This window comes from Molossus molossus, unplaced genomic scaffold (genome assembly GCF_014108415.1).
Source record: "Molossus molossus isolate mMolMol1 unplaced genomic scaffold, mMolMol1.p scaffold_m16_p_19, whole genome shotgun sequence".
NCBI lineage: Eukaryota > Metazoa > Chordata > Mammalia > Chiroptera > Molossidae > Molossus > Molossus molossus.
In genome coordinates, this window is record NW_023425354.1 from 25778230 (window position 1) to 25791867 (window position 13638).

General features: G+C 55.4%; 1 protein-coding gene across 2 annotated transcripts; it reads right to left on the reverse strand.

Annotated features, from left to right (window-relative positions):
* Positions 1-1655: 1655 nt before the first annotated feature.
* Positions 1656-12855, reverse strand: SGCA (sarcoglycan alpha). Of its 2 annotated transcripts, XM_036268539.1 has the most exons (11): positions 12767-12855; positions 12385-12610; positions 11404-11520; positions 11152-11306; positions 10909-10981; positions 10412-10610; positions 9005-9167; positions 7890-8098; positions 7639-7665; positions 2096-2288; positions 1656-1845 (listed from the first exon to the last, which is right to left on the reverse strand). In XM_036268539.1, exons 2-10 carry the CDS (start codon positions 12419-12421, stop codon positions 2108-2110), a joined length of 1161 nt encoding a protein of 386 aa, XP_036124432.1. In that variant the 5' UTR covers positions 12422-12610; positions 12767-12855; the 3' UTR covers positions 1656-1845; positions 2096-2107. The 2 variants fall into 2 exon arrangements, with proteins under 2 accessions (XP_036124432.1, XP_036124431.1); XM_036268538.1 differs by having other exon boundaries at positions 12385-12855.
* Positions 12856-13638: the final 783 nt, after the last annotated feature.

The window sequence follows — 13638 nt, forward strand, 5'->3', positions numbered from 1 at the left end:
AACGAGGTGCCATACCGAACAGCTCTTCTCGGCGCCAGGAGTGCTGTCCTGGCCCCTGCCCCGCCGCAGGGCTCCCTGAGGAGGGGTGGCCTGTCGGGATCTGACCTTTGCAGTGAGGAGGTAGTCGTGCGTGAGGACTGGGGGGACTGGGGGTTCCTGACAGAGGGAACAGCAGAGGCCAGGGTGGCCGGAGCAGGCGAGTGAAGGGAGCGTGAAGTGCTAAGGGTGGAGAGGTGGGCAGGCCCTGCGCACCAGCTCAGAGTGAGAGCACAGGGCAAGGCTCCCCATTTTTCCTTTTAAAGGGTGGGCCCAGCTGCTGTTGGAGCCCAGACTGGCGGGGCAGGGAGGGGGGGCAAGGGGGCTGTTTCAGGGGTCCAGGAGTGAGATCCTGATGCAGGACTGGGGAGTGGAGGCTGTAAGAAGGGGGTGGATTCAGGACACATTTTGAAGGTAGGGGTTCTGAGGAATGAGAGAAAGGAGGGAGGGGTCCAAGGACAATCAAGTGGGGGTCCTTGTGACCCCCTTGCCTGTCCATTTCTGAACACCGGGACACAGTCCTCAGAGACTCAGCCCTCCTCGGGGACCCTTGACCAGGAGTCTCAGCCATCAGACTGGGGCTGTCCCACTTGGTCCACCTGGGCAGTGGGGGTCCACCTAACCATCAGCCCCCAGCCTGGGCCTCTGTCTCAGGTGAGGGAGAACTTCCTGGGCATCCCCCCCTCCCTGCTCACGACCCCAGGGCGGGGGTGGAGGGTGGGGGTGGGGTGAGGGGTGGAGAGGAATGATTGAGTCAGCTCCAGAACAGGTGGGTCCCAGGCCTGGGGCACAGAACCCCAAGAGGAACGCAGGGCTCAGGGATGGCTGGCGGGTGCCCTGCCCTCGTTTGGGTTGAGTTAGAGTTGCCACCTGGAGCCGGGGCCTGAGGGCTGGGCCACAGTCCTCGCTCTTCTGCTCTCCCTCCTTTGTCTGCGTCCCCTCAGGTCTGTCCTCCCGGGGGAGGGGTCAGAGGTGAGACTGGGAGCAGTCTGGACCCAGGGCAGCTTTGGCTGTAGCCACTTGAGGAAAACAAGCTCAGGCTCCGTCCTGGCCAGCTGAGCTCTCTGGGTTCCATGGAGGCCAAGCCAAGCTGGTGACACCTCCCCCTGTCCCCGGAGGAGACCACCAGGAAGCGGGCATTGAGCCTGGGCTGCCAGGGTCCTGCGTTTCAACCTCTTTTTCCATGTCTAGACTGAAGTATTTCCCTGCACGACTTACAAAGGGGCTCTCTGCCCAGGGGCTCTGGGCGGGTGAGAGCCTGGGTCTCCTACTTCCAGAGCCTCTCAACCTTCCAGAATCCGTGTGAAGGCAGACTCGCCAGCTTTGAATCCAAGCTCTGACACTTGCTCTGTGACCTTGGGTAAGTCCCGTACTCTCCCTAGACCTGCTTCCTTGTCTATAAAATGATCCAGTAATTCCTCGTTGTGAGGTCCATGTGAGGGTTAACCCAGGGCCGCCTATAGCAGGTCCCACTCTCTCCCGGAGAGTTTGCGAAAACAGCAAGCAGAGTCCAGAGGGCAGGCTGGCAGCCCTGCTACCACCTTCCAGATGCCCAGAAGCGCAGGGAAAGGCGGCGAGGGCGGGAGGCTCCTGAGAAGAGGCACAGGCGGCAGGAGATGGACAGAGCTGCGGTGTTTACTCTGGATGTCCTGACCCCGGACACCCTGGTCCCGCCCCACCTCCATCTCTGCGCGTTCCGAGCCTGGAGTCCATCGGACCAGGAGCCAGAATCAGGAGGAAGGCTGTGGCCCTGTGTGGTGGCTTCTCTGCGAGCGGGTGGACAAGGGATGGGTGAGGCCCAGGCTGGAGCTGGAACAGCGGAGGGAAGCGAGAGGGGGGTTGTGAGGTCCAGGCCCTGGTTCTCCTGCCTTCCCCACCCTGACACTCTGACCCCCGAGTGTTTGGCATTGGGGGAGCAACCCCTCTCAGATGCCTCAGCGGGGCAGACAGGTCTAGGTGTTCCTCCCTTGACCTCTCCCATCACCCACCACCTGCCCAGCCTTGAGACAGAGGCCACCTTGTTCCCAGAAATAAAGCTGGCACTGCCAGCCGGACCCACCTGAATGGGCCCTCAGTGCTGGTCCAGGATGAGGGGCACCTGGGCGCTGTCCACTTGGGGAGGCAGTTGCTGGCCCGTGCGCACGTTGAACATGGGCAGGGTGGAGAGTGGCCTGGGCACCTCTCGGCTAGCTGCCATCTGCCGCAGTTCCTCTGTGTTCTCACGAATAGTGCAGTGGTGGACCATCTGGATGCTGGGGGCACAGGACCGGCAGAGTCATCAGCTCTGGGAGTCAGCCTCCCAACTGTGGGGTCCGGCCTGGCACTGACTCTGCGCCGCCCTACCGTCCTGCCTACCTGTTATGTGGGGGGAGACTCGCACACGTGATGGGTGGAGAGAGGACAAACAGGAAGTTCTATGGTGCCAGCTCAGTGCCAGTGACGAGCATGGGTTCTGCGTGTGGACAGCCTGGATTCAAAGCTGTATGTTCTTCACAGGTTGCTTAACCACTCTGTGTCTGTTTCCTCAACTGTACGATGGGACTCGTGATGGAGCCTACCTCCTAGGATTGTTGTGGGATCACTGAGTGTTTAGAAAAATGGCTGGCACATGGTAACTTCCCAAGATGCTAAGACATGAATAGATACAACAGTGGCCAGCATCTACTGGGCTTTATTATTTTGTCGTTGTTAATCCTGATCAGAGGATATTTTTTCCATTGATTTTTAGAGACAGTGGAAGGAGGGGGAAAGGGGGGAGAGAGAGAGAGAGAGAGAGAGAGAGGAACATTGATGTGAGAGAGACATATCAATTGGTTGCCTCCGAGCGTGCCCTGACCAGGGCCGGGGATCAAACCTGCAACCCAGGTACATGCCCTTGACCAGGAATCAAACCCACAACCCTTCGGTGCACAGGCCAATGCTCTAACCACTGAGCATGCCGTCCAGGGCAACTGGGCTTTATTTTGTATTTGTATATTCTGATGACACTCTAGATCTCTGCTAGCACTCAGCTCCCTCCCCTGATACTCTCTCCCACCACCGAACACCCCATTCTCCTCCCCTCCCACATCCCTGCCAGAGTCTGACAAACCTATACCCTCCACCTTCTCCCACCTCCCAGCCTTTGTCCAAGCGGTTTCTCCATGTCTTGCCAGGCCTCGACCGTGTCATCTTCCAGTTCCTCAGACCTGTCCTCCTCTCTCTGTACCTCAGCCCCTCTTACCCCACCCCAGTCAGCCACTGAGTTTTGTCTCCCTGCCTTTGTTTCAAACCAAGGCTCCCTGAGGCCTGCACCAGGCTCCACCCTGTGACGGCCACATCCCCTGGGAAGTCCTTCCTGAGCCCTAGCTCCAGTTTCTCCTCAGAAGGCTCAGCCTTCTTCTCACTTGACATTCTCATGGGCTTGCTCTCTGCTGTCCAGGGGCAAGCTTCAGTTCATTCTGAGAAGTGGGCTGGCATCATGGTTGAGCATGAAGACTTGCTTTGGGTTTGAATGTGAGTTCCACTGCTTATTGGTTGTGTGACCTTGTGCAAGTTACTTAACCTCTCTGTGCCACCGTCTGCTCAACTGCAATGCAACTGTTGTATGAATTAAATGAGTTAATAGGAAAAACACTTAGAATGTCTCCTGGTCAGCGTGCAGCAAGTGGTAGCTATTATTATAGGGAGCCTACAGTTGCTTTATTATCATTGGTGTTTTCATTACGGTAAGTCCACTGGGCCTCCAGCGCAGGGAGGCCTAATGAACTTGGACTTCAGTGGGGCCCAGCCTGAAGACATGTTCCCAGACTACCTGGTTGCCAGGTCAGACAGAAGCCCAGACTTTTCATTACGAACAATAAGAATTGGTCTTCTTAGCCCTGGCCGGTTTGGCTCAGCGGTTAGAGCATCGACCTGCGGTCCGGAGAGACTCGGGTTCGGTTCCCGCTAAGGGCATGTACCTCGGTTGCAGTTTGTCCCCGGCCCTGGTTGGTCGTGGGGGAGGGGGCAGCCACTCGATGTGTCCCTTTCACGTCGATGTTTCTCTCTCTCTCTCTCTCTCTTCCTCTCTCTCCCTCCCACTGTATCTGTACAAAAAATGGAAAAATGTCCTCGGGTGAGGATAAAAAAAAAAAAAAGAATTGGTCTTCTTAAAGGGATGGGGCCCCATGTAGGGTGGAAGCAACCCTACCTGCCTCCGGGGTACAGATCAACGGGGAGAGAACGAGTGATCCCCAGTCAGGTCCAAGCCTCAGTGCACACAGACTCCTGCTAGAGCCTGACCGACTAGACTCCAGGAGGACACCCGGCTTCCTGCTGAATGAGCCGCAGTCCCCAGGGAAGAGTAGGACACAGTGCTGTCTGGTTGGCGGGAGGAGGTGGAGTCACCCTCTAAGGCTAGAGGAGGGTCAAAATGAGCTCTTGAGTCTGGAATTTGGCAAGAGGAGTTGTCCAAAACACAATTTTCCATTCCCAGGCAAGGGGAGGCTGAGAGGGAAGGGAGCAAGAAGGGTATGGACGCTGAGGGCTGAAGCAGCCAGGCAGGTGGTGTGCTGTGGGGGAAGGGCCTTGTTAACCGGCCCCCTCCCCACTCCCAGCCCCACATCTGGATTTCATTATTCTGGCAACACACACAGGTGGAAAAATGTTCTGGGGATGTTTTTCCAGAGCAGGAGCAGAAGCCAGAGCCAAGGTGCCTTTCCCTACAGTCCTTCCACATCAGCACTTGGGCAGATAAAGGAACAAATGGGCAGGCTCCCTACACACTCACACACTCACACACTCACACCCACACACTCCACCACCAGCACACAGCTGCTCCGGCCCTGCTCTGGCACATGGACCACGGGAGAGGGTCGCCAAGACTGCAGGACTTTCCGACCAGTGAATCTGACAGAGAAAATCAGGCAGCAGAATCACAATTTGTGGATCATTTGGAAAATGGTAGTCACTGAACGAGAGAGAGAAAAAAGAATTTTGTAGAAATAAATTAACAGCCCTGGCCAGTTTGGCTCAGCGGTTAGAGCATAGGCCTGCGGTCCAGAGAGACCCAGGCTCGGTTCCCGCGAAGGGCACGTACCTCGGATGCAGTTTGTCCCCGGCCCTGGTTGGTCGTGCGGGTGGCAGCCACTCGATGTGTCCCTTTCATGTCAATGTTTTTCTCTCTCTCTCTGTTCCTCTCTCCCTCCCACTCTACCTGAACAAAAAAATGGAAAAATGTCCTCGGGTAAGGATAATAAAAAAAAAGAAAAGAAAGAAATTAACGGAATGTTCAAACCTACAAGAGCTAATGTCACACATGGTAAATTGGTTATTGATTCAAAATTGGTGGAGGAAGCAGATTGTCCTGACAGGATCAGAGCTACAAAACTGACCCAGAAAAGCAGGATGTGGTCGGGAAGAGAAGATTCACAATCATGAGGGCAGAAGATATAATTGATCAAATTTGGCAGAGGCCAAAAAAAAAAAAAAAAATTGAGGAATAAAATATCCTTTGTAAAATTGACCTAGAAAAGCACTGACCTCTGTGGGAAAAAATTCTATAAAATAACAAGAAAAATAGGGGAAAAAAAGAAAAGCCTGTTCATTGCTTGTATAGAAAGTTGATAAAGAATTAAATCAACTTAAGTAGATCAGGGAATTATTCTATTCACTCTGGAAATGTATTCCCCATAAAAACTCCTAAATGTTGGTATAATTCTGATTCTAAAAATGTCTGTATTTCTCAACCTAGTGAGTTGATTGAGATGGCTGGGTCAAAATGGTGGATTTAAAACTGGGGTCTCAGCCCAACCAGTGTGACGTAGTGGATTGAGGGTTGTCCCATGGACTGAGAGGTCCGGGTTCGATTCCCTGTTAGGGCAATGCCGGGTTGTGGGCTGTGGGCTTGATCCCCAGCAGGAGGCAGCTGATGGATGTTTCTCTCCCACATCAATGTTTCTATCTCTCTCTCCCTTCCTCTCTCTCTAAAATTAAAAAAAAAAAAATCAATAAAACATATTAAATAAACTGGGGTCTCAGAACCTGAAATTGGCTGGCGCTCATGCATATACATGTACACACGTGTGGGTCCACAGCCCTTCTTCTAGGGGTACCTGGCATGTCAGATGCCCACACTGTCTGGCATCTCCTGTCTGCCCCTCCCAGGAGGGAACAATGGGGCCACTATGACCCTCACAGGATTCTGGTGGCCTCACAATGTCCCCTGAGGTCACCACAGAGATAACCTTACCACTCCTTGCACACGAGGCACAAGTCTGCTGAGACCAGCCGTGGGTGATCATCCTTGATCCTGCTCCTGGCCAACCAAGGGAAGGCTTAGGCCAGAAGCCTTTGAGGGAAACAGAAACTAGGACGCACCTCACCCACCAAGGAACAGCCCTGTGGAGATTCCCAGCTGCCATCCTGGAGGTCCTTGCACCCGGTTCCTTTCACCCACCCCAGGAAGAGATGCAGAAAGACACTTCGATGCCACCCTCCCCTGTGCCCTCGGCCTCAAACAGTGCCCTGAGTGCCGGCCAGCAGGCCATTCTGTCGGGAGACCCTAGCAAGACTGAGACTGGGCACCATGCCTGCCCCCAAGTCCACAAAAAGCCCAGCATATCCAAGGTGATCCTGGGGGTCATGGAGGACAAGGGGGTGCGCAACCGTGTGTCCTTGGCCACCCTGAAGAAGGCTCTCATCACCACAGGCTACAACATGACCCGCAATGCCTGGCGTTTCAAGAAAGTGCTCAAGGGGCTGGTGGACAAGGGCATGCTCAGGCAGGTGACCAGCAAGGGGACCTCGGGCTCCTTCTGTATGGGCAAGAAGCAAACCTCCAACTTCCAGCTGGAGGCCAAGAGACGGAGGCAGCGCCGACAGTCTGGCCAGCGCAGGTCTGGGCAGCGCAGGTTTCTCCTGAGCTCCAACCAGAGACGCAAGCAGCTAATCAAGGGGGCTCGCAGGGTGGCTAAATGTGGTCGCAATTAATGAGGCAGGCCCGGCAAGCAAGCAGAGGGGCCAGGCCCACCACAGGCTCAGAGCAGTAAAATAAAAGGAGCCTTATTTAACACCAGCCTCCTGGAATCTTTGGGGTTCAAGGGAGTGGGAAGAAAGAGGGCTGGCGCATGGAGGAGGGGTAAGGATATGGGGGGGGGGAGCCTGGGCAAAATAAGGGTGAGGGGTTTAGGAAGGGCTGGGGGAATTGAAAGTATTCATGGGCATTCGCCAGTCCAACCACACCACAGAGGGAGCAACCGAGGCCAGAAAGGGTCCCAGCAATTGTGAGCAATTGAGGCCAGAACGGTGTGGCGGAACCCAGCCTGGAACCCACGTGCCTGACACAGCGAAGTGTGTGTGGGTGTGAGTATGCTGAAAGTCTCTCGAGGTGCTTCTCCAATCTTCTCCCCAAGGGTGGCAGTGCGGCAGGTCCCTCGCCTGCCCCCTCCCACATTAGACTCCTCCATGCAGACCCAAAACCTCAGAAGGCCAGGGCTGGACCTCAGAGGCCAAGGATGGCCCCGAGCATCTTACAATAATCTGGTTTGTCTATGCTGCTCATGGAGGTGGGAAAGTCCAGCTTGACAAGGTAGGGGTGGGGGCCCCTACCCCCCACCCAGCCCCCAGCTTTCCCTTACTCACTCAGAGGTGGCCAGGTCTCTCTTCAGCCTATGGAAAAGCAGAAGGAATTAGCTGTTACCTACAACCCCTCCTGGCGCCTGGCAGGACCTGAGCCCTGAGCCGCCTGGAAAAGGGCCCCCTCTCCCTTCCTGGCTGACTCCCTCACTCTCTAAGCCAGAGGTCTGGATCCCCACACAATACAGGTGACACAGGAGTCCCACAGTTGAGCACCAGCCACAGTACCCTCCCTGCCCGCCGTCCCCCACACTCACCGTCCCTCCCGCCGGCAGCACATGATGTAGGCCAGCAGCAGGGTGAGCAGCAGGGCCACCAGCAGAGGCACCAGGAGGGTGACCAGTGCGTCGGTCAGGAAGTCTCGGGCTGCGGCCTCCGTGGGTGGGCAGAAGAAAGGATCTCGTTCCAGGATCCCATCGCCTCGGGTGGGCACCTCGTCTGCGGGCTCTGGCACTGACTTATCCACCTGCTCAGAGAGCCCAGGACTGACCCAAGAGCCACTGGGTGGGCACAGAGCCCACCCAGGGGAACGGCAGGTATTCCTGGTGCCACGACCTACTGCCCCATGCAGCCACAGGGTTTCCTCCTGCCTGCCTCCCCCGGCTCAGGTGACCCAGAAGGACAGGCACTGGACTAGGAGCCAGGAAGGAAATTCTCAGAGAAGCAGGGCTGAACAATGATCACAATACAGCTCTAGGGTCTGACTGCCTGGGTTCGAATCCTGACTCAGACACGTGCTTGGCTGGAATGACTTAACCTTTAGTCGCCTGTTTCCCAGCCTATAAAGTTGGAATGCTAATAGTGGTACTTGTCTCCTGGGGTGGTTGCAAGAGTAAAACAGGTTGAAGGTATAGTGCCCAGCACTTAGCAAGTGCTCAGGAATGTGGTTGGTTACCAGCCCCTGGCTGCCCTGTTGGTCAAGTCACCGGAAAGGAGTACGCTAGTGACCTTAGATCCCTCCGCTCAACAATCAAAAAATAGTGGTGAGTGTCTGATTTATAACAGCAGTGAAAACTTTCTGCTCCTCCTCACAGGTAGATTCACTCAATGACACCTTAGAAGGAAGCTGTCACTCAGAGGCCCTTGGTGGGGAAAAGGTTTTGGAAGGGCATTGTGGGAGCCGTTATTCTGGGACTTCAGGAGCCAGAGATCTCTGGGTTATGGACTCTGTTGCCCTCTTGTGGTAGAAGGTGGAACTTCAGCGTGTGGGGGTGGGGGTGGGGTGGGAGTGTGGGGGGGGCAGGGAGACAGAGAGAGAGAGAAGATAATCAGAGAAAGAAATAGAACAGAGACTGGGATGGGAAGGGGTGAGGGGGCGGACTGTGATGGGGGCCATGCCCCATTCCCACCTAGAGCCAGGGTCCCTCCTCACCAGAGACACATTGCACCAGTCAACTCGGAAGTGAGAGGCCAAGGTGTCATAGCAGGACAGAAGTGGAGGCTGGCCTTGGGCACAGCGAGCTTGGCTGTCGGGAGACGCCACCATCTTCAGGCAGGTGGAGAAGGGTGAGGCAGAGCCCACCTTGATGTACACCCTGGGCCCGGATAGAAGCCACCATCAGCAAATTGAAAGGGTGTCATTGAGCACTGGAAATTTGATGGTTACAAGGCCACCATGAAATCTGGGGTTATGGGTGAGAGTACACAGGGCAGCCCAGTCATCTGGGGGGCCTTTTTCCTTCACGAATGTCCTTTAAAGGACGGACCTTTTATGTCCTCATGGACACAGGAAGTGGGAGTTCAAAATAACAAGGGTTGGGTGCCCAAAGGGCAAGAGGAAGATGAGGGCATGGCCAGGGGGCAGTGGACAGTGGAGTGAAGATGGGAGATATAGATTGGCCTGGTGAGGCGTGTCCCAAGTTTCCTAGAAAACATCTTCACCACGTGTGTGTTCCCGGCATAACTCATTGACTGTAAGGCAATTTGACTGCTTGGCTGTTTGGTTTACTCTAGCAGATCCAATGTATTTTGTCAGTTTGGTTTCACTTCCCCATTGACAAAATTCTCCCAGTTCTCCCTTTTTTTTTTTTTTTCATCTTAACCCTCATAATGGTCTATACAGTGCCAGTAGACGTGGTGGTCTGAAAACAGTGGATGATAACAGCTACCTGTAGAGCCAGATCGCAAAGGTATGAAAGCCAGATTCCACGCTCTACCAGAAAATGATCACGTCTCAGTTTGCAAATCCTTCAGTGAGTACATCCTTCCCATCTGTCAAAATCAAAAGTTTACCAAGCTATGCAAATATAAAAGAGGCAGCCACTAATTCACACGTCTTCAAGGGCACTAATTATTGATTCTTTAGTTGGAATCTGATACCTGTCCTAATTAAGAAGAAAATTTTAGCGGAATAGAAAAATATGCAATGCTGGACAAGACTATTCAACAAGAAAAAAAAACAAAAACCCACGTATAATACTATGAACAAAGACTCCAAAAACAATGTATTTTCATTTTTGGCAATAAAGTCTTTTATTTTGTTATTCATTTTTCATGTTTCATTAGATCTTTTTTAATGTCCCTCTTTTATTTTTGGTTCTTTTATCTTTTATGGCAAAATTGCCTCATGGCCAATTAGTTATGCAGGAAAAAATGTTTGGAACAAAAATGCTTGTGGCAAAGATGTTTATGGGGAAACTATGTAGAACCATGGCGAGGGGGCACAAAGGTGGGGAAAGCCCCACCTGGAAATTAGGGAGACCCATGTTTCATGCCTACAACCCAGACAGAAGACAAACTGTCTCCCCCTTCAGGAAGCCCTCCAGGTTTGCATGCTTACCCTTCCTTTCGGCCCTCGATGGGAAGGGGAACACGGCCCCCACGGTCCAGGGCGGAGGTGATGTTGAGCAGCTGCAGCTCTCCTGGCTCCCAGAGCCCCCCCAAGACTGTGAGGAAGCGGCTGGCAGGCAATGAGGGCAGCACCTCCTCCACGTCATGGCTGCGCACCAGGAACTCAGCCTGGTATGGCAGCAGGGGGCCTGGAAGAGCCAGGTTGACACCTCAGGCTGCGCCCAGCCATGCATAGATCCTTCCCAAGCCTCCCCCCACCCAAGCTCCTCCCTGTATCTCCTCAGACTTCCTCCTTCCTCCCTAATACCCCATACATCACAAACCCCAAACGCCCTTCCCCAACACCCACAGATGGCCAGCAGAACAGCCAAGTACACAACTCCACTGCTCCCCACTACTTTCCAAGTCTTTCCTCCCATACATCGCTTTCCAGAGACCCCCTAAGACCGGCATTGGTGGGGTGGAGTGAGACAGGGTAGGTGGTACCTTCCGGGTCCCTAATCAGCAGCACCAGCCTCTGCGGGGTGGTGTCGAAGCTGTCCCGGTTGTAGGCTATGACCTGCAGGGGGTGGGGAGAGGCCTGAGAGGTGGGGTCAGGGGAGAAAAGTGGTGCAGCTGGGCCAGGCAGGAAAGGGCTGAGCTATTGCCAGAGTAGAGGCAGGTAAATAATGGAGTGAACATGCATGGACACCCACATGTGACACAGCCCACTGGGGTCCCTGCGGGTACCTCAATGACCTGGCGTCCGCGGTCTTCCGGGGTGGGGCTACCATAGAGGAAGCCAGCGTGGTGGGGGCTGCGCTGGGTATAGCGGAGCCACCTGGGCAGGTCTGGGTGTCCCTGGAGGTTGGCGTGGTAGGTGACAGGGACAGTGGGTGGGACAGCTGGCGGAAGGGAGGAAAGAGGATTGGAGACATGACAGGCACTAGCCCTGTGCCAGGCACCCCCAGCCCATCCCAGTGCCCAGGAGGCCCCTCTCACCCACGTGCTCAGGGAGGCGCAGGAAGGTTTCACGGTCCAAGGTGTGCACAAACAGACGTCCCACCACCGGGTGCAGGGTGGTCTGGGCCTCCGTGCACCCCAGCCCTGCCAGGAGACCTGTGGGGATCCCACAGCCCCCAAACTGGTCTCAGCCTCAGTCTGGAACATAGGATATACTCCCCTTCCCCACCGTGTCCCTGGTGCCCCTAAGGGACCAGAAGTGTGTGAGAGGAGAGGACTCCCTTGCTGGCTCCCAGAAAAGGAGGGGGCAGGGCCCTGGCAGTGCCCCAAGCTTTAATCGGTGACAAGACCCAGAACCTAGGTTGGTTTTAATTCACGGAGCTCCCCACTCCTCATTTTAGGCCCCTGCTGGGGGTCACAGTGGGCAGAGACTGATGTTTGCCTAGGAGAGGCGGTGTTGGGTGTGTGTGTGTGTGTGTGTGTGTGTGTGTGTGTTAAGGGCACTTAGAAAAGAACCCCATGCTGATGTCTAGGAGCCTGGAGGGGTCAGGGAGAGGGAAGGAGCCTTTGGAGGACGAGGGTAGCCATTCAGGGACTCTCACCCACCTCCCCCAACATACAGGGGAACAGGGCCCCTGCTGGAGGCTAACAGGAGATGAGCAAAGGGGATCCAGCAGGCCCCCACACCCTCCCAGGGCCAAATTTAGCCTGGGCCGAGAAAGAAGCCAGCCAGCCAGCCCGTTAAAGGGCCCATGACTCTTCAGACCTGTGCTCTCAGGCCCACCCTGGCCTAGGACCCCTCCCCCACCCCTCAGAGCTACCAAAGGCACATCCCAGGGCCCAGATCCCAGCCCCAGTTCCTTAGATTCTCCCACCAGCAAAGGCATTAACACCCCAAAGTCCTTCTGACCCCTGCCTCACCCCAGAACCCTCCCGGAGGAACTTCCTCTGCTTCCTTGTCATCACCGCTAAATCCCACCCCCTCATCCTGGCGTCTCCCTGAAGAAGGCCCCAACTTGCCTGCGAGCAAAGGAATCCAGATCATCGAGGCTGCCATGGCTGCCCCAGCCGGCTGGCCTATGAGTGACAGAGACAGGAGCCGGAGGAGGTGGGGGAGGGACCGGGAGGCGTCCCAGAGCAGCTGGGCCCTGCTTCAGCCAGTGGGGCCCTCCTCCTCCCCACTCAGAGCAGGCACTGTATCTGGGGTGACACCCTCCTCACAGGACAAGGGTCCTTCAATCACCCCCTGCCGGCGGCCAGAGTACATATGTTTTCTACCACCGACTTGACAACCACATGCCCTGAGTGCCCTAGCTGCTGATGGCCTTCCGGCCTTTCCTGCACCTGACCACCCTGCTTAGAATCCCCCCACACACACACACACATACATGTGCGCACTCACATGCGTGCATGCAAACCGCAAACCCAGGCTTCTGCCCAGCCTCAGTCCGCTGCCCTCCAGCCGGATACACTCTCCTCAGTCGGCACACATTTGTCCACACTGCGCCCTCTGCCCAGAGTTCCCTTCCTGCCCTCAGGCAAACCTCTCACCTTTCAAGACTCAGCACAGGCCTCCTCCCCTCCCTGAACCTTCCCGTCCTCCCCTGGGCCCAGCTGGAGGGCCCCTAGCTCCAAACCACACAGCTTAGGGGTTGAACTAGGATCTTATCTTTGGATCCCTGGACCTGGTCCAGTCCTGGCCACTAGTAGGTGTAGGAGGCTGGGTGACAGCTTCCTCGCAGCACCTGGGTGTGCCTGCGCATCCAGCTCTCCTCCCCAGACCAAGCACCTCCGATGTGTACCCCAGGTCTAAGAGAGAGAGGTCTAGACAGGACCAGCTGAGAAGAGACAGGGGAGAGGGTCACAGGCAAGAGGCCTGCAGGCCTGGCCACGCACACCCTGAGCACTTACTGCAGAGGTCTTGAAAGACTCCGCTGCCCTCTCTGGGCTTTGCTTCCACAACTAGGAACTGGCAAGAAGCGTGCTCGCCTCTCTGTGTCCTCGTGAGGAATCCACAGATCATGGATACAGCACGTTCAAGGAGCACCTGCCATACAGCAGGCACTGAGGACACGGAGGTGGGCTGACTCCTGACCGGGTGGGCTGGCGTGCTGGTGGGTGATGACGGCTAACCCTTCCTGTCACATGCTGAAGGTTTGGCGTACGTTTACGGAGAGTAACTCATTCCATCTCACAGCAGTTCCATCGAGGTAAGTATTACTATTATTCCCATTTACAGATGAGAAAACGGAGGCACAAGGAGTGTACAACTTC

Coding starts and splice junctions, on each gene's coding strand:
- SGCA (XM_036268539.1), bottom strand. CDS start 12,421: ATGGCAGCCTCGATGATCTGGATTCCTTTGCTCGCAG. Junction 11,307..11,403: donor GCGCCTCCCTGAGCACGTGG/GTGAGAGGGGCC, acceptor CCCTTCCGCCAG/CTGTCCCACCCACTGTCCCT. Junction 8,099..9,004: donor ACTGGTGCAATGTGTCTCTG/GTGAGGAGGGAC, acceptor CTCTCTGAGCAG/GTGGATAAGTCAGTGCCAGA.